The sequence below is a fragment of the Liolophura sinensis genome, chromosome 5 (genome assembly GCF_032854445.1).
Source record: "Liolophura sinensis isolate JHLJ2023 chromosome 5, CUHK_Ljap_v2, whole genome shotgun sequence".
NCBI lineage: Eukaryota > Metazoa > Mollusca > Polyplacophora > Chitonida > Chitonidae > Liolophura > Liolophura sinensis.
Genome location: NC_088299.1, coordinates 1,531,997 through 1,551,300, shown reverse-complemented (window position 1 = coordinate 1,551,300; position 19,304 = coordinate 1,531,997). Strand labels below are relative to the sequence as shown.

The 19,304-nt window shown below is 39.7% G+C and overlaps 2 protein-coding genes across 3 annotated transcripts in view; one reads left to right on the top strand and one right to left on the bottom strand.

The window, feature by feature from the left end:
• The first annotated feature begins 111 nt into the window (after nucleotides 1–111).
• On the top strand, nucleotides 112–8,932 carry LOC135465811 (GMP reductase 2-like). Of its 2 annotated transcripts, XM_064743159.1 has the most exons (8): nucleotides 112–256; nucleotides 1,705–1,758; nucleotides 4,046–4,165; nucleotides 5,456–5,539; nucleotides 6,071–6,244; nucleotides 6,575–6,763; nucleotides 8,022–8,224; nucleotides 8,577–8,932. In XM_064743159.1, exons 1-8 carry the CDS (start codon nucleotides 170–172, stop codon nucleotides 8,773–8,775), a joined length of 1,110 nt encoding a protein of 369 aa, XP_064599229.1. In that variant the 5' UTR covers nucleotides 112–169; the 3' UTR covers nucleotides 8,776–8,932. The 2 variants fall into 2 exon arrangements, with proteins under 2 accessions (XP_064599229.1, XP_064599230.1); XM_064743160.1 differs by lacking the exon at nucleotides 1,705–1,758.
• A 2,741-nt stretch (nucleotides 8,933–11,673) lies between these two features.
• The window catches only part of LOC135465939 (rhophilin-2-B-like), a 56,989-nt gene continuing 49,358 nt past the window's right edge, over nucleotides 11,674–19,304 (bottom strand). The window contains exons 10-14 of the mRNA XM_064743321.1: nucleotides 19,137–19,179; nucleotides 17,305–17,425; nucleotides 16,313–16,463; nucleotides 15,785–15,931; nucleotides 11,674–15,596 (exon numbers count right to left, since the gene is read on the bottom strand). Of these exons, the coding sequence (XP_064599391.1) occupies nucleotides 15,237–15,596; nucleotides 15,785–15,931; nucleotides 16,313–16,463; nucleotides 17,305–17,425; nucleotides 19,137–19,179 (822 nt within the window). The 3' untranslated portion in view covers nucleotides 11,674–15,236. The remainder of the gene's footprint in view (nucleotides 15,597–15,784; nucleotides 15,932–16,312; nucleotides 16,464–17,304; nucleotides 17,426–19,136; nucleotides 19,180–19,304) is intronic.

Here is a 19,304-nt window from a genome sequence, read left to right as displayed (position 1 = left end):
TTCGCTTGGCACTGAAGGGGAAGTTACTCTCAAGGCATCGTTTTGGAGCTCTTGCGTATTGGAGTTAAATTCGTACATCGACCTTCAGTCAACCTTCTAAGCCTAGTGATCGTTTGGCGCGAAGCCGAAAGCAGTAGCATTCGTTGTGAAATTTAACAGAGATATCAAAATGCCGCGAGTAGACAACGACATAAAACTGGACTTCAAGGATGTTTTGATTCGTCCGAAGCGAAGTACCTTAAAGACAAGGGCGGATGTGAGTATGATCATAGTTATTTTATAGGCCCTGTGTTATTTTAGACTACATGTACGATAAATTACTAGCCCGAGGCATACTAAAACGTGAGGACCGCTGGCCACCCTTAGCCCGAGAGTTATGTGGACCAGATTCCCGTATGATGCTTACAAAGAGCTACCCTCCTCGTTTAATTCCAGATGCATGCGCGTTAGATTCGTCTTGAATACACATATAGTCTGGCAATTTTGAAAGCAACAACTCCTCGGCTCTGATCTATGCCTAACCAAACATGGAAAGATAACAGCCGAGATCCGTGACTAGATAATTCACTAGTTATCAAGGTTGATCAACGTAGCATCGGGTCAGAATTTAGGTTGGTGGGGATTTGTATCGGTTAGGTGACTGTCACGTGGTTAAGGGGTGCCGATTTATTGAAGAAGCTGCAATGACTGACAGAGGCAGCAACCTTGTCTTGACAAGACCCATTTGGCTAGTTCCATAAATTAAGTTAAACGTTGAGGTCTATAAATAATTATTTCTAATATTTACGGGCCTCAACATTTAATCATTGAACAGAAAAATCCATTCAGTCCATAGGGCAAGGCACTTTGCAAAATGAAGTCTGCTTTAGTTTAAGAAGGTTGCATACATTGATACCTCGTGTGGATTTAGTGAGATCTATTGCTCTGACGTTAGGTATGGCAAAATTTATATTGGCCAAGAATGGCCCCCCAAACCAAGATCAGGGTGCACTCCATTTAAAAACCAGATGCAGTTACCTTCCCTTGTGAGATTTGTTAAGGCTGTCAGTTTTGTAGGTTGTGATGACCATCACAGATGAATCTTAAATTGGGACCACATATGAAAATAACCAATCGACATTGTACTTGCCGGGGCCTCCGTGGCTCAGTCGGTTAGTGCGCTAGCGCAGCGTAGTGACCCAGAAGCCTCTCACCAATGCGGTCGCTGTGAGTTCAAGACTAGCTCATGCTGGCTTCCTCTCCGGCCGTACGTGGGAAGGTCTTCCAGCAACCTGCGGATGGTCGTGGGTTTCCCCCGGGCTGTGCCGTCGTATAAGTGAAATATTCTTGAGTACGGCGTAAAACACCAATCCAAAAAAAAAAAAAAAAAATCATTGTACTTGCGATAAATGGACAAATGAAAACATAAGGAACCTAAGCGTCTGCAGACTTCGGGCCATGGAGATGTATCTGATGGGTAATTTTTGAATGCTGTGACATGGTGCCGTGGCAGCTGCATCAGGTTTATGAAAGGAATGATGTTGGTTTGCACCATTCTTGGCTGAAAATTGTTTTTTTTTAATTCTTGGCAGCATAAAAATAACAAATGGTGTACTTCTGAACTAGGTCTAATTCATGATTTTAACATCTATGAACTTTTGTTCGGTTTGTTGAAATTTAAAACAATTGAAGGGTTGATGAATGGAAATCCTGACCTTTTTGCAGGCTTCTAGGTTTCGGTTGTCACATGGAAGACAGCATGATGGGACAAATCATAATGTGAGGAGGGCATGTTGCCACGGAGTGCTCTCCAATGTTCTTACTGTGTGCTGTGCTGCACAAATAATAAGCCAAGTCAACATTTTCAAATGACTTCATGTAGGTTAGGACAAAACATGTTGGCTTTTTGCAAACCTGTGTGTGGCTAAGGATGCAGCTGAGTAGAGAAATCCTACTAGCAACTACCTTGAAATCAAGTCTTAGCTAAGCCCAATCCTTGTCCAAACCTGCATGAACTCATGAGACTCTGAATTGCTGATTCAGCTTATTCAGTTCATTCAGTTCAGAGAGTGAACCTGCTTTTCACCAAACCTTTCTACCTCCCTCCCCTGTAGAGTAATTGCTCTATTTTAGGGTTATGTAATCAGATTGAAGATTACAGTGTAGCTGGATCAAAATTAGGAACTGTTAAGACAACAGACAGAAGGCCAAGTTTGAGACTTATTCACTCTCCAACACCTTTGCACTCCTGAATCAAAACCTATGTGTCCCATAAAATGCACCTGACATTATAGAGTCTGGGAAGTATGAATGTTGGTGTGCCAGTCACACTTGTCTTCTTTAAGGGGTTTGATAAGCACACACCTGCTCAAAAACAAACACAAAGGCCTGCAAACATTGATCTTCCAGCTTGGACCAAAACATAACTGGTACTTGATGCTTATTGTATTTATAAAATTTTCAAAATGATTTAACGTTTTAGGGTAAAGTAATGTAATTCATCAACCTTTTCGCATGTGTGCAAGATGTTTAGTCAAACATAATCTGTAGGTATTATTCTGATTAGACTGATGAAATTACTCTTGTTGTGAAGCCCTGAAATTGGTCAGCCCAGCTAATGTAGTTTTGTCTCTAAAGTTAACTTAAAAATGTGTATAAATTGCACTGAAAGTCGCTCTTTCATATGCTAAAAGAGTGAGGAATTAGGGTACTAAAATTTTGCCTATGACTAAGTTGCACATTTTGCATGATTCTGAGAGTTTTGTTAATATTAGAAATGTGTTTTGGAAATCATTTGGAGGATATGGCAGTATCCTACTGGAAAAATATAAGAATCTGGACCAAAAGGGGTGTTTTATGACATTTCTTTGCCTCAAAATTCACGCTCTTTGGCTGAAAGTTTTAGGTCATGTACCATGTAGTCATTACATAACATGGATTTCTATGCCATCTGAACACAACTCGTATGGGTTGGCAGGGGTTCATAGAATAATGCACTCAGTGAAAGCTGGTGGCCTACATAGTATATGGTATTGCCGACTGGTAATCAGCACACATTGCAGTTATTGTTACATGTATTTCGTCAATTGTGATGACCTGCACAGAAAGCTTACAACCAAAAGCATCAATATAGATCGACTGAAACTAAATTGTGGTCACAGTAAATTTTCAAATTCGTGACTGTGTAGAACTTGTTAAAAAAAAAAAACATTAACCAATATGACAAATTCCTTACCATGTCGAATATGTTTAGGTATTGTCATGATTTACCATCTGTGTTACACTAAATGTGTAATATAAGTTTGTTTATATAGTTTATATATATTCCTCAAGACATTCTCAGAAATTATAAATATTATTATGAATATAAATATATACAGGACACGGTGTAATTAACACACATTTGCGGTATTAAACCGAGGCATATTCCTGAAATAGGCGGCTGTCTTTGATAAATTGTGATACATCTACATGTAGTACATTGTGAAAGCTTTGCAGATAGTCTGGTTGACAAAAAAATAATTAATAAATAATAAGATTGACAGGCTTCCCCATTTCATTCCTGTCCTTAGGGTTTTGTGTGGGCTTTGTGATTTTGTGTGTACTAATGGGGTGTACCAGCAATCTACATACAAAAACAAATATCGTGAACCCACAGAATAGCAGTGCTCTCTGTCTGGTAGAAAAACAATACCAGCAGAGGGTATTGCTGTTCTGTGGGTGTCATACAAGATTTGCTTACCATTATCAGAGAGCTGATGTGCCTCAATACCTCACTTAATATGATACTCTGCAATTTTAATTAAAATGTAGAATGTGGCTGGTGCTGTGGATGTTGATTTTAATTAAGATACTTAATTTAAATTAAATTTCCTGTAGAGTGTAACAAAAAAAATGTGATGAAATCAAGTGAAAATGGCCTGACTGAGCACCAGATGTCTAAAGGGCTAATCACAGCGTGCAAGTAAAATTGAGTTAAACTCCCTGCACATATGTTGCTTTCAGCATGCAGGATAACCCCCTATATTTTAAATGACACCAACAGTTATGTCCCCTTGTGTTTTAGGTGAACCTCCAGCGGTCATTCCTGTTCCGTAATTCGGGCCAGGAGTACACAGGAATCCCCGTTATGGCAGCTAATATGGATACTGTCGGAACATTTGACATGGCCAAGGCTTTAGGAAAAGTGAGTGGACTGCAACACGTTAAACAACGACTTGACTTGTCTTGTCTTCAAAATTTATTAAAGGCAGCAAGAAAGTGTTTACAAGTGCATAGATTTATGTTTATAACAGAATAAGCTGATGTGGTGCATATGAAAAAACCTAAAATTTCGTACTGGGTATCATTTTGAGAATAATACATTTGGTATATACTTGTGACATGCTTAAAGTGTTACTTTTAGCCTCTACAAGAACAGGCATAGCTTATGTCCTTCCCTGTACGTCTCCATTGTTGATGGCATCTAATAACAGCTAAAGCATTGTCATGACCCAAGAGTCTCTCACGAATAGTAATTAAACAGATAAATAAATCAAAAGTGCTGTATCTACTTAGCTCAGGTTTTGCCTACAGGCAAAGTACAATAATAAGATGGGATGTTCATTTTGGATGCACTGTGTATTGGAATCAATATTACGAGTGGTATCTCAAAAAATGTTAATGGTAGTGTCTCAAATGTTACGGCATGTACTGAGCTTAAGTTTGCTTAGATATAAAGCACAGCAGAATCAGGGGATGTTCCATTGTGGATGCACTGTGTATATTAATTATTGAAAATTACAAAATTTACTACTTAGCCACTTGTTTATTGGAATTACAATGCTTCGTGAATTTATTATTTATCTCGAGTTCTGTCCGGTACCACCCCCCACCCATGCCTCCCCCCATAATGCAATCGTATAAGTGAATTATTTGTGTGTGTTGACTATTAACATATAAATGTTAAGGCTATATCTCATAACACAAGGGGGCCTCCATGGCCTAATGTAAAGAGTGATAGTGCAGCACAGTGACCCAGGGAATATAATTTATTTATTTATTTGATTGGTGTTTAACGCTGTACTCAAGAATATTTCACTTATATGACAGTGACCAGCATTATGGAGGGAGGAAACTGGGCAGAGCCCGGGGGGAAACCCACAACTATCCACAGGTTGCTGGCAGACCTTCCCACTTACGGCCGGAGAGGAAGCCAGCATGAGCTGGACTTGAACTCGCAACCTCAGGGAATAGAACATTGATGTCCTGCATGTGTGTTGACTATTATAAATAACAAAATTTCTGACTTCATGTCTCTTTTTCTGTCTTAGCATTCTTGTTAAGGTAATTGGTTAAGTTTTTTATGTATTGAGCTGAAGTTTTGCATTCATGTATCTCCAACAGGTTAGCCCTTGGTGTAGCCTCGCCACAAAGTCTAAGTTTCTGTTTACATGTACATAGCAGATTTTGATTGTATATGTTGTATGTTTGTCAGCACAGCATGTTCACCTGTATCCACAAACACTACCCCGTGGAGGAGTGGAGGGAGTTTGCTGGTCAGAACAAGGATATACTACAGGTCAGAACCCTTGCTTATCTCTTCATAAATTGTGTCCCGGAAACACAGACAGGTTTAAAGAAGACAAAAAGGAAACACTTTACTCTGTTCAGGGATGGAAATAAACTACAAAATGTCGCTGGCCAACAGGACCAGTATCATCTGAGATCTGTTGGCCCTCGTCAGTATTAACTGGTCCTTCTGTTAAATATCAAGAACAATGTGGTCAACTTGATCGCAGATTTTCAGTTAAATGCATAGAATCTACAAGAAACCATTTTTCCAGATGGTTGTGTTTAAAAATTTAAACCTAGTAACTACATTTTTGTATTTTTTGATTTTGATAAATTACAAGCCAAGTCTACCAGTGCTTGTGTAAATCTACTGGCCCAACCAAAATTCCACTGACTTCAGATCAGTTTTATTTTGAGTCCAACTGTCGAATTACAGTGAATAATCTGTTATGGCTTTCATGTGTGAAAGAGTTCATTTTCCAACTCTCATGTCAAATAAATAAATGTCCAGCTATGACTGCTTCTTGTTTCCTTGTAGTACATAGCAGCTAGCTCAGGTACTGGCCAGGGAGACTTGAGTAAGCTGTGTGCCATTCTGGAGGCTGTACCGGACATCCGCTACATTTGTGTGGATGTGGCCAACGGCTACTCCGAGCACTTTGTGGAGTTTGTGCGAGAAGTCCGTAAAAAGTTTCCACAACATACTATCATGGTTTGTACTTCTTAAATGAATGTAATCCAATGTGTTTTGAAGCTTAAATACATGACATAAGAATTAATAACCTGTTAGAGTAGGTCTGTTTTTTCATTTGTTCAATGAAATAGTTTTAGCATTTTTGTGTAGGCAGGTAATGTGCTGACCTATGTTTTTGTGTAGGCAGGTAATGTGCTGACCTATGTTTTGTGTAGGCAGGTAATGTTCTGACCTATGTTTTTGTGTAGGTAGATAATGTGCTGACCTGTGTTTTCATGTGTTTGCAGGCAGTGTGCTGACATGTGTTTTTGTGTAGGTAGATAATGCGCTGACCTCTATTTTGTGTAGGCAGGTAATGTGGTGACAGGAGAGATGGTTGAGGAGCTAGTGTTATCTGGGGCAGATATCATCAAGGTGGGAATAGGCCCTGGCTCTGTGTGTACCACCAGAAAGAAGACAGGTGTGGGTTACCCTCAGCTCAGTGCTGTCATTGAATGTGCAGATGCTGCCCATGGGCTTGGAGGTCACATTATATCAGTGAGTATAATGCATGTACGCCATTCTAAAATAGAGATGTACCTACTGCCTCAGTTGAGATTACATCTCTGATATAATTGGCCACCATACTTTTTTACAACAGCAATGTCGAAAGCGTCACTTGATCCGAGATGACTACTTTCACCTTATATAAACAACTGCACGTGATATAGAACGTACCAAAGTGTTGAGCAGTGTGCTATTTGCAGACGTTCGTGGCTATTATTATCATCTCTGTCTGTGCTCAAGCTGAAATATATGTTATATTTAAATATATTTATACACTTACCACTTGATTTTGCATGACAGAATTCAGAGGGGAAACAAGAATAGTTATCGTGGGTTCTTGAGTGTGTCGTCATTGGTGGATGACCAAAGGCATAAGCTGATGTACAATACTTTGACCATATCCAGTCAATTAGACAGCAGTGACATCTTGTTGCTTATATGCTGCACGAAGAGTGGTGCTTTGCCTTTAACTCTACAGAAAAGCCACCGCTTGCTTTGGCATGCGCGATTACTTCTTCGAACTCACTTTTCATGCCATCTTTCGTGGGTGCCGCCACATTCTGTAACTTAATATTCATTAGCTAATACGTGAGTAAATAGTTCATTTTTATTTTGGATGTTTTTGATTAATTCAGATGCAGGTAGTTGCTTAATTTTTATACCATTGGTACAGATTTAGACTCAAGGAATCTGAAAATACTTTTTAATTATCTTAAATGACCTTCCTGATGGGACCCATTTATACACGAGCCGAGTTTCTCACGAATGACGTAAGCCTTTCCATACTGTGGATAGCATATGGTTCAAACCCAATGAAATGTTGGCTAAAGGGTGTGTCACAAAGAGTGTGTAGTCGCCATGCATCAATTACGATGCAAAGAGTGAAGATCAAATTTTCGGTTGCTTTTGATACTTTCAAACTTCACTTTCATTGTATTGAAAAGATGAAAGATTTTAAGTAATTAACGATGCATTTATGCATGTTTCTCATCACAAACCTGTACAAATGTTTATTTCATAACTTGTGCAGTGTATTAATTAAATATATGGTTATTAATGATCAATAAAGGTATAATTCAATATTCATTTATTTATTAATTTACTTCCCACATGCGGCCAGCGAGGAAGCTGGCATGAGCTGGACTTGCACTCACATTGAGGAGAGGTGATTGGGTCATTGTTTTGCTCTAGCCCACTATTAATGAACATATGAGAGTCTGTCAAAGTTATTTCCCCTTGACTGTTTCAGGATGGAGGGTGCACTTGCCCTGGGGATGTGGCAAAGGCGTTTGGGGCTGGTGCAGACTTTGTTATGTGTGGTGGGATGTTGGCAGGGCACACAGAGTCTGGGGGAGAGATTGTGGAGAAAAACGGGAGGAAAATGAAGCTATTTTATGGTATGAGTTCAGCTACAGCCATGAAGAAACATGCTGGAGGTGTGGCAGAATACAGGTGAGATATCAGCTTGGTAACAGAGGGTTTGGTGAGAATTAGGCCATCCTTAAAATATTCTTTTTAACCCTATAAGGAAAAATAGGTTAGCTTTGGAAATTTAATTTTTTTATTCTGGCTAATGTAATTTATGACAGAAAAAAAAAAGAAATTTCAGGAAGAGGTGCTGTTGTGGAGGATCACACGTTTATCCCAAACAAACATTTTAATTGATGGCCTTGGTTATCTTGTTATGTTATGGCTGCAGTGGAGTTTTACTTGTATTATTTTCTGTGCTAAAGAGATCGTAGCTAACGAAAAAAATGTTAAATTGGTCTGGTCTAAACTGGTTTGCTATGGTTCCTGCTTACAGAGCCTCAGAAGGGAAGACTGTAGAGATTGAGTACCGCGGTGACGTGGAAGTGACGATACAGGACATTCTGGGGGGCCTCCGCTCCACCTGTACCTACGTAGGAGCTGGCAAACTTAAAGAACTCAGCCGGAGAACCACCTTCATCAGAGTTACTCAACAGCTGAATGAAATCTTTACCCCATTCACAAAGGAGCACTGATTGTGGGACATATCCCAGGGTAATAAGTGATGAGGAAGATTATTATTTTATTGAAGATACCCAGTCAAAAACCCGGAATAGTGAATATAGCTGTATATTTTACATTGATTGTGTCGTATGTTCATTATAATGTGCTTAGCATAGAAATAGATTTCGCTCTAATTTTGGTACGTCAATTGTAGTCAAAATTTTGCAAAAGTTGTTCTAAAGGTCATTATCAGTATTATGAAGAGAATTGAAATCACCATTAAAGAACTGATCAAAGCTGCTGTCTCAATTGTTCAGATGAAGACTTTAATAAATGCATTTGTGTGCCACAAAAAGATAAATTGGGCCAGTGCCCAAATGTTAAATACTTTTTAGCCGCTCAGTTGTTCAAAAGTGTCTGAAGATTTAATACCAGTTTTAACTTTAATCCAAGTCTTCAGTTTTGTACTTGGCCCAAAAATAAGTATGCAACAGTATATTAAATATGAACTAAACCTTATGCTGTTCCATTTGGTCTCTGTATAACTGCATTGATTGCTGGGTTTTGTTAAAATCGTGAAAATGTAATGTGACTTAGAGCCTAACACCGGTATTAACTAAAGCACTTTTGAACAATTGGGCCCTGGAGAGGAAGTATGGGTAGGACTTGAGCTGACCTGTTGCTGCTGCTATAGTTGAATGAAGTATCTAATTAATATGTCAGGTCTGTAATTGGCCAATGTAGGCACATGTACTGCTATATGTTACATGTGCATCTAAATTTCATCGCCATATTGGATTTTTGTTTGTTTATTTGTTTGTTTGAAGGCTTGAGTTATGCTGTATGTATGTGAGCTCTACCAAATGTGGTCTTTTCCTCTTTGGCCGTAAGTTGGAAGGTCTGCCAGCAACCTGCGGATGGTCGTGGGTTTCCCTCGGGCTCTGCCCGGTTTCCACCCACCATAATGCTGGCCGCCGTCGTATAAGTGAAATATTCTTGACTGCAGCGTAAAACTCCAATCAAATTACTCCAAAACTCCAATTACTGTTCAAATACATTAGACTTATAGATATGTTGATGCTGGTTACATCATAGCATATTTAAGATGGTCATTACCAGATCACATATTTATCTCATTGTCATGAACTTTTGAAATCCTTGGGACCCTATTTTGGGTCTCTCTCTTGTGTGAGAGAAATGTGCATCATGTTGGTAAAAGTTTTTAATTCAAATGTGCTGATGTCATATGAAAATGCTTTTTTGTTTGTTCTAGATGATGTACTTATTGTTTTCACAAAAGTAGATACAGATTTAATAAGTGTTTGAAAATAGTTTATTTTTTTGGAAACTTTTGTTGTTTTTATTTGCAGTGCTTGTGGTTTAGCTGTGAATTTTATCACAGATTGTTTATACATGTATGTGTTTTACAGTCCCACATTAAACTTTGTTGCTTTTGTCCAATTAATATGTTGGGCAGTGTTCCAAATTTGTAGTTTTAGATTCATATCTCTGCATTTTCATCCCATGGCTAATTAAATGATTTATAAAATTATAATGTCTGATCTTCAAAAAGTGTCTGTGGATGTGAACATTCAATATGTCAAAGGTCAAGATAACAGTGGATCAGTATGTGCATGGAGAATAGCGGAGTGCCTGATGTAAATCCGAGACTTTCAGCTTGTACTTTATTAACTCTATTAAAGTCATAGTATGACTCCACTCATACTCAGTACTCAAGAAATTTTAATTATATGATTGTTGGTTATATATTTTTTTTTTTTTTTTTGAGGAAATGGGAGCTTCCATAAAAAACGACCATCAGAAAGTCGTTGGACTATCTTTCCCGCACATGTATGTCTCCAAAGAATATTAGACTGCTCAACTGCTCACACGTGCACCTTCAACTGCTCACACATGCACCTTCAACTGCTGACACGTGCACCTTCAATTGCTACAAGCAGTGAGAGCACCAGCTTGTACAAATACAGTGTACCCTGTCCAAGGCTGGACTTGAAAATGAAATTCAGGTGTTCTGTGATTGAGTGGGGAGTGAGTGCTTGAGGTTTAACGTCGCACTCAACAATTTTTCATTCATATGACGACGAAGGAATCCTTAAGGTGCATGTACGTGTAATGTGCCTCCTTGTTGCAGGACGGATTTCCACCGCTCTTTTATATTGTGCCGCTTCAATGAGACAACTTACCTAAGGCAAGTAATTCACCCCACCTGAGCCTTTATACTTGTCAACCAGTCACTGCACTATCCCCTTCATGCTGAACGCCAAGTGAGGAAGCTACAACTTCCTCTTTTCAAGTCTTAGGTCTGACCCGACCCAGGATTGAATCCGGATCTACCGTTCCTGAAGCAGACGCTCCACCAACCCTGCTTTCAGTCCTCCTGTGATTGGGACACAAGCACGTATAACCTCTGTCATGCCCACTCCCAAGGGTCCAATGTAAAACTTATGATAAATAATCCTACTGTACCATGTCTGCTGTAAGAAATGTAATAGGGAACTATCTCTGATGATATGTAAACAGTTTCACCAAAAGCTATTTAGACAATGAACAACATGGACTGACGGCTCAGTTTGATCAAAATTTATTTATTTATTTGATTGATGTTTTACGCCGTACTCAAGAATATTCCACTTATATGACAGCGGGCAGCATTATAGTGGGTGGAAATTGGGCAGAGCCCGGGGGAAACCCACGACCATCCGCATGTTGCTGACAGACCTTCCCACGTACGACCGGAGAGGAAACCAGCATGAGCTGGACTTGAACTCACAGCGACCGCATTGGTGAGAGACTCCTGGGTCATTACGCTGCGCTAGTGCGCTAACCAACTGAGCCCAGTTTGATCAAAAAACTCCCCTATTATACTGTTTGTACCTATTGATCTTATCACCATACTGAGAACACAGACATCAGTGGTAAAGTTAGACGTTTATTGAAGTAAACAGATACCATGGTATACAATAACAATAAAACCTTGTCTGTGCATAGATAAGGACATATATATATTCAAATGTCTAATTTAACTGACGGAATGAAAATTAGTAAAAACACTTCTACATGCACGTGTTCCACAACCAAATCTCTCGGACGTCAACTAGAAACAAAATATATGATACGCACTCTTTGATAATATACATATTGCATGGATTTCTTGTTCTCTTTGTAGATGTATTGAAATAATCATGTTCACTTGCATCTACAATTATAAAATGAAAATGTTTATATGCACATTTGATTCTTAACCAATCCATACAAATGAGATGATTTATATGGATGAGTTTAATAGTGTAAGTGTTCCTTATACATGTAGAATTCAGTTTTTGTATACAGGATATATTAACCAAGCATTTAACCACATGAACACACTTTTTCCTTCCTCTCAGATCGTAAAAAAGGCTTAAAGAGAAAAGGAACAACAAAAATCAACTGATCCCTGCCAATAACAGCAGTGTCTACAGAATGTGCTGTATTGACCACTGACGGTTAAAGCTTCATGATACGTTATAAAATAGTATTGAGCATATTAAACATTATGGAATTTCTCAGTGAACAATCTTTAATAAAAGAGCAACAAAAACACATCAACATTAAAAATAACTGGTCATCAGTATTCAAAGTGATCCCCTAGCAGTTAAGCACAAGTGTAAAACTATGAATTTGATGAAATTTATGTGTGTCTACACAGAGGAATGACTGTGCAGAACAACTGAATACTTATAACGGTAAGTGGCCATACATACTAGTATACAAAAACATACATTCATTCATAAAACTGGATGATCCAGTCTTCCTGCAGTAAACTAACTTGAGCAAACCAATATCTGCACGAAGATTTGATTGTAAGTGATTTTGATGCAAACGGGCAAAGATGAAAAAGGGATTAAAACAATCTTACAAAATGATGCAAGAATGGCTGTTGTTTAATTGTTTTGCAAATAAGCTGTGATCACGAATATCACGACCAGTCTCAAACACAAAATATGTACACCTGAATATTCTTAGCAGTAGTCTTAGTGTTCAGAATGCAAAACCTGCCTCATGTCACTGCCACTAATCTGGACACTCAGTTACTTAGTTATCCTAACAGGCCGACCCACAAAACGCAGAACTATTTAGAATCAGTAGATCATGCATATGGTAATATTCGTCCAAATAGAGTGTATCGTCAAACCTGAAAATGGTCAACTAACCTTCAACATGTGCACACACTGACCTCAAGCCCTTGCCAGTTGAAAATCTGCACACTTTGTAGCAGTATATGGAGACGTGAACTAAGTGTTCAATGAACAGTGGCTATAACTGCTCGATGAACAGTGGTTGTAACTGTTTAATGAACAGTGGCTATAACTGCTCGATGAACAGTGGTTGTAACTGTTTAATGAACAGAGTGGCTATAACTGCTCGATGAACAGTGGTTGTAACTGTTTAATGAACAGAGTGGCTAGCTAACTGTTATACATGCGAATCCTACATTTCTATGATAGAGAACACAGCTGTAAATGTTTTTCACAAGAAGGCTGGCGTAAATGTTTTTTTTTTTTTTTTTAATAATGTTTAGCTGTATATGTGCATAACAATTCCTTCCATGTGTAACCAGAAGTGATGAAGATTTTCTTCATAAAATGTAAAATACAAGTAACAGCATTCAAATGACCACAGCTGTAAAAGGAAAATGGAAACATTAAAGGTTTTCTGAATTGAGTATAAAATCTTTAGTTTCAGTTAGTACAGGTTAGAGCCATTTGCAGTGTAAAAGCGGGATTAAAAACCATGAACTACCATAACCGTAAGTTATACAGTGGAGTACATCCTTGGTTTACAATAATACGTGTCAAATATTCTCACAATGGGCAACTTGTAATCTGTGTATGTATACAGGGCTATCATATCTGTCCAGATGAACACGAAAATTCTAACATAAGGAAACAAGACTGACAGAGCACAATCGAGCATTAGCAAACAGAGAACCAGACTACATGTAGTTCTATACCTCTAGAGTCAGCACTAATACACTCTGCCACATATCAGCACTCACATATTATACCTCCTGTATGGGAAACAAGACGTGTTTTATGCACATAAAAAAAAAAAATCCCGAAACAATGAATATTCAACAGCCGCCTATGTGATTCTAGAAGTTGTGAAGACATAAATGTAAGGCACAGAGTATAGCTACAATTTTAAGTTTACCTGTGTGTTATCACCAATAAACACCCTAAGTCTGAATCTTTGTAGAATCTGAGGTATGACCAACACGTAAACATTCTGGACAGTGCTCTACAACGGACATAAACCCACTTAACTGAGGGAACCAGCTGTGCACACCTAGCTCAACACAACAACCTATTGTACATGCACATTAGCACATAACTAATAATACTATCATAGCTGATACATGTGAATATATACATAATACTTCCATTATTAAAACATACCCATAAACAAAAAAGTGTGTAAAAAGGAGTATTTTATATTCAATTTCTAATTTGTTTTTAACTTTTAAAGTCACATTATCGGATTTAAAAGGGAAATACAGGGAACTGGGGTTCCAATGCTGGCCTGCCAGCTAATATACTAGTCTGCTATGAAAGAAGGAAGGTGATAGAGTAAGTCTTATCTGTGTAAGTTGGTACATTTGCTCCTTTATGGGTTACCTTCAATATATCAATATTGTTTTGTACAAGTAGAAAAAGAAACTACAGTAAAACTATGTACAAGTACACTTCATATGTCTGCAATTTTACTAAGATAAATTGAAATATAATGGCATTTGTCAAGGCAGCAGTTTCATATAATTTCTTGCAACTATATCATTTGTTCACAAATGTAATACAAAAATTGCATTAAACCTCATAATTCTAGTCCGTTTCCATCATAATCACTTTCATTGGAACCATTTTTCATCTACCCTCAATCATGACTTTACAACATTTCTCTAAGAATGGGAGAGCGATTTGACTCTTTTTCGTTTATTAGTATTCATTGCCTTTCCATACAAAATATTATAATCTTCTAAATCTCACAAAAAATACACAACATCATGGGTGTAAAAATAGCTAGAAGACTGGGATTTGGGTATGTAACATTCAGGTTTTGGCTCAGCACCATTCATACTGGAGTATGAACACTGGGGAGGCTGTGCTAGTGTATGGACACTGGAGAGGCGCTGCTAGTGTATGGACACTGGAGGGGCTCTGGTAGTGTATGAACACTGGGGGGTTCTGGTAGTGTATGAACACTGGAGGGGTTCCGCTAGTGTATGAACACTGGAGGGGCTTTGCTGGAGTATGAACACTGGGGGGGTTATAGTAGTGTATGAACACTGGAGGGGCTCTGCTAGTGTATGAACACTGGAGGGGCTCTGCCATGTATTAACATATCTCATATCTGTTTATTTGCACACACATATTAGTATCACATGTTAGGATATCTGAATAAACAGATAAATTGCAGCAGTGCTGAAGGCAGTTTATTACCGCAACATCACTTCACTGTTTGAAGGCACTGTCCTTTCAAGGACGTTGTCTTTGTTGGAGTTTTTGCGCGCGAAAATCCAGGATGCACTCAGTCTCTTCCCGCTTTTACCACTTTTACTGCTGACCATGCTGCCGTTGGGGCTTTGCATGCGTGTAGGGGTACTGGGGGTGCTAGGAATGCTAGCTGGGGGAGACACACGTTGATCTAGGAAGCTCTGACCCATGGGCGTTACCAGTTTTACGGTAAGACTGTTACCAGCTTGTCGTACCAGCTTGACTACATCATCGTGATGCGCCCACTTTGTATCCACACCGCTGACCTGAACTACGAAATCCCCAACCTTCATCCCCTCCTCCTGAAACAAGCAAAAACAACATGTCATACTGAGTCCATACCACAATGTTGTCTGAAATATAACAATGGTGACCTACAGTGCTGCCATTGAGCAATGCCAGTGAACTCGGCTACATTTTAAAAGTCACAATTTTATCTAGATTGACAAGGACTCAAAACAATGAAGCATTTATTGCTTTTGTCTTTTACCTCAGCAACACTTTGGGATTCCACATCTGCGACAATGACGGGCATGTCACCTCTTACGCTGAACCCGAACCCTTCAGGGCGCCTCTGTAGGGTAACTGTACGGGGCGCTGACCACTGAGTCTTTGCACTGAAGATTTTAATTGGACCCTGTAACACATGACAAACACCAAGAATTATATTTGTCCATAAAGACCAACTAAGGAATTCTTTACCACAATTCCTAAATCTTTTTGCTTATGAATGAGAAACTTTCATAGTGCTTAATGAACTATTTTTATTAGTTTTTGAGACAAAACTGCATGAATATGGTTCCATTAAATATCATTTTATCACAGAAAAATACTCTTCAAATAAACCATGAAAATGTTGAAGAATTGTAGTAATTATGTTCCTGATTGATACATGCCTGACCAGACAAGACAAAAACATGCTTGCAGTAGTGGCAGACTCACCAGAAGCTGTGAGTGTTTTGTGCTGCAATGCGTGAAATGGTACGGGTGCATTTATAGAAGATTTAAGTAAACTAACCAATCGTTCAAAAACATCTGGGACTTTATGCTTTGGAAGTTCTGGTGGAATTGGGGCCACCTGGTGTTCAACCTGGGCTAAAATGAGCGGCACATCAACCAGTTCAGTAAAGTCATCTTCTTCCTCAAGCTCAGCAAATTTGGCCAGAGTCCTGGAAAAAAAAATCAACAACTGAAGGAAGGCATAAGTTAGCATAGATACATCAGGCAGTACACTCATGTTGACCTAGATCAACTTACTGGGTGCAATGTGACAACAATCAATATAATTGCACCTGAACACATAACCCATGCTTGCATGAACAGGACCAAGATCCCCTTGACATCTTCCAACATATCACAACTGTCAATTTTTAATGTATTCATGTTGAGTGAATTCAAACAATAATTTTCCTAGAAAATGATCTATGCCAATTTTATTGTGCAAACCTACGTTTTCACAGGTAAAGATATTCATAACAACACATAATTCATTTCTTTTTAATACTATTTAAATGTAATATAATATTATTTAAATGGAATAAGAAATGCAAAAATTATTACTGGTAACTTTAATTATTTGACTTCATGGAATTTGAAGGTTGTACAATTTAAACGTTGATTTTTAAGGACTTTTCAATTAAATATCAACTGAATATGAATAAAGTAGCATTATTATACTCCAATACATTGCCCATGTATGATTATCCATCTCAAAAGTGCAGACTTGTTCTGAGATGTGGAGCTCTGTAGACGTACAGCATGACACAAAGAAACTCTGGATCTGTAGGCAGTGATAGCGCGGGCAAAATGACCCTCCTGTCCTTCCCCCCCACAAAGAAAACCCGTGCTATCACAGGAGTAAGGTTTGAGTATGATCAATGCTCAACCAGAACATTCCCGCTGCGTCTCCTCCAGCCATGTAGTGATTCACACTCCGCTGAGAACTACAATCAATCCAGTAAATACAGACGACAGGAATGCTTTCCGGGTTTGTGAACAACAAGTACTAACCGATCATGAGCGTGCCGAAGAATGCCCTGAAATGTGTCAATCTTCCTCAGCTGTTTACAGAGGTTGTGGATCCGCAGGGCTTCCTCGTGGAGTAATATCGCCTCGCGCAGATGGCCTTTACCTGAAATATTGAAGAAATATCTCCAGAAATAATGTACATCAAAAAAGGAGGAAGGGGGAGGTAGTCAAAGCTAAGGATGGATTTATGTTGTGGCAGATCAGGTGGTTTACACAAACGTTAGCTGGGGACGAGAGGGAAGAGCACTCTACAGCTGGCAAACATTATCATGTGGACAGTTTAGACTCAGTTATGTATTGTATGTCTGGTGTATGGCCACATAACATCACATGCTTAGGTGATGATCCGTCAGTATTGACAAGGGAGATTACCCTACCAGAGACTTCCTCCTGCTATATGACTAGCAAAACAAGCCAAAGGCCCAGATCCACACAAAGACATCAGCAACATGCAGAGATATGATCTGTAAACACATAACTCTTATCCTAGGGCTAACATGGGAGTTCTGCAGAAGCAACCAGCAGTGAAAGAGACAGGGGGAGAGAGTCTTCATAAAAAAAAACTTTATGAAAGTAAAAAGTGGAAGAAAATTGTATATGCTATAAACAAGCTTGTAATTTACACCAGCAAAATAATTTAACAACATTGATAGAATACTTTACTTATATGACAGTGGCCAGCATTATGGCCGGAGGGAAACTGTTCCAAATGCATCTATCTATATTTGTGTATTTCTAAAAATAAAACATGTATTAATATTTTAACCTTTACATGTATGTTATCTTCCAATTGACATTTCAGTAACAGAATGCAATAGTGAGAGCATGTGGGAAACAATTGACCCCTCAATGTAAGCCCTCTAGTGCTATTCCCCTGGTCACACTATCATCCCTCCAACCCCCCCCCCCCCCCACCCCACCACCACTTCCCTCCAGTGCTATTCTCCACACATATCGCCCTCGTCATACCATCATCCCCCGCCCTTTCTCCTCTAGTGCTATTCTTCACACATATCCCCCTTGTCCCCCACTCCCCTTTCCCTCCACCCCACCCCTTTCTCCTCTAGTGCTATTCTTCACACATATCCCCCTTGTCCCCCACCTCCCTTTCCCTCCACCCCACCTCCCCTTTCTCCTCTAGTGCTATTCTCTAAACATATCCCCCTGCTCCCCCACTCCCCTTTCCCTCCACCCCACCTCCCCTTTCTCCTCTAGTGCTATTCTCTACACATATCATCCTGGTTCCCCACCTCCCCTTCCCTCCACCCCACCCCTTTCTCCTCTAGTGCTATTCTTCACACATATCCCCCTTGTCCCCCACCTCCCCTTTCCTCCACCCCACCCCTTTCTCCTCTAGTGCTATTCTTCACACATATCCCCCTTGTCCCCCACCTCCCCTTTCCCTCCACCCCACTCCCCTTTCTCCTCTAGTGCTATTCTCTACACCATTCCCCCTGCTCCCCCACCTCCCCTTTCCCTCCACCCCACCTCCCCTTCTCCTCTAGTGATATTCTTCCACACATATCCCCCTTGTCCCCCACCTCCCCTTTCCCTCCACCCCACCTCCACTTTCTCCTCTAGTGCTATTCTCTACACATATCCCCCTGGTCCCCCACTTCCCCTTTCCCCTCCACCACCCTTTCTCCTCTAGTGGCTATTCTCTACACATATCCCCCTTGTCCCCCACCACCCCTTTCCCTCCACCCCACCTCCCCTTTCTCCTCTAGTGCTATTCTTCGCACTATATCCCCCTTGTCCCCCACCCTCCCCTTCCCCTCCAGTGCTATTCTCCACACATATCCCCCTGGTCATACCCTGAAGTTTCCTCTGCTCCAGTGTAGCCGGGGGCTTGGGGCACTCTCACACAGAACACCATTATCATTCTCCAACCTCAGGTTCTCATACACTTTGGTCAGCTTCTCCTCATCGTCACGGTCTGTACAAGACACAAAAATGTCTTAGCTGACATCACTCACAGCTTA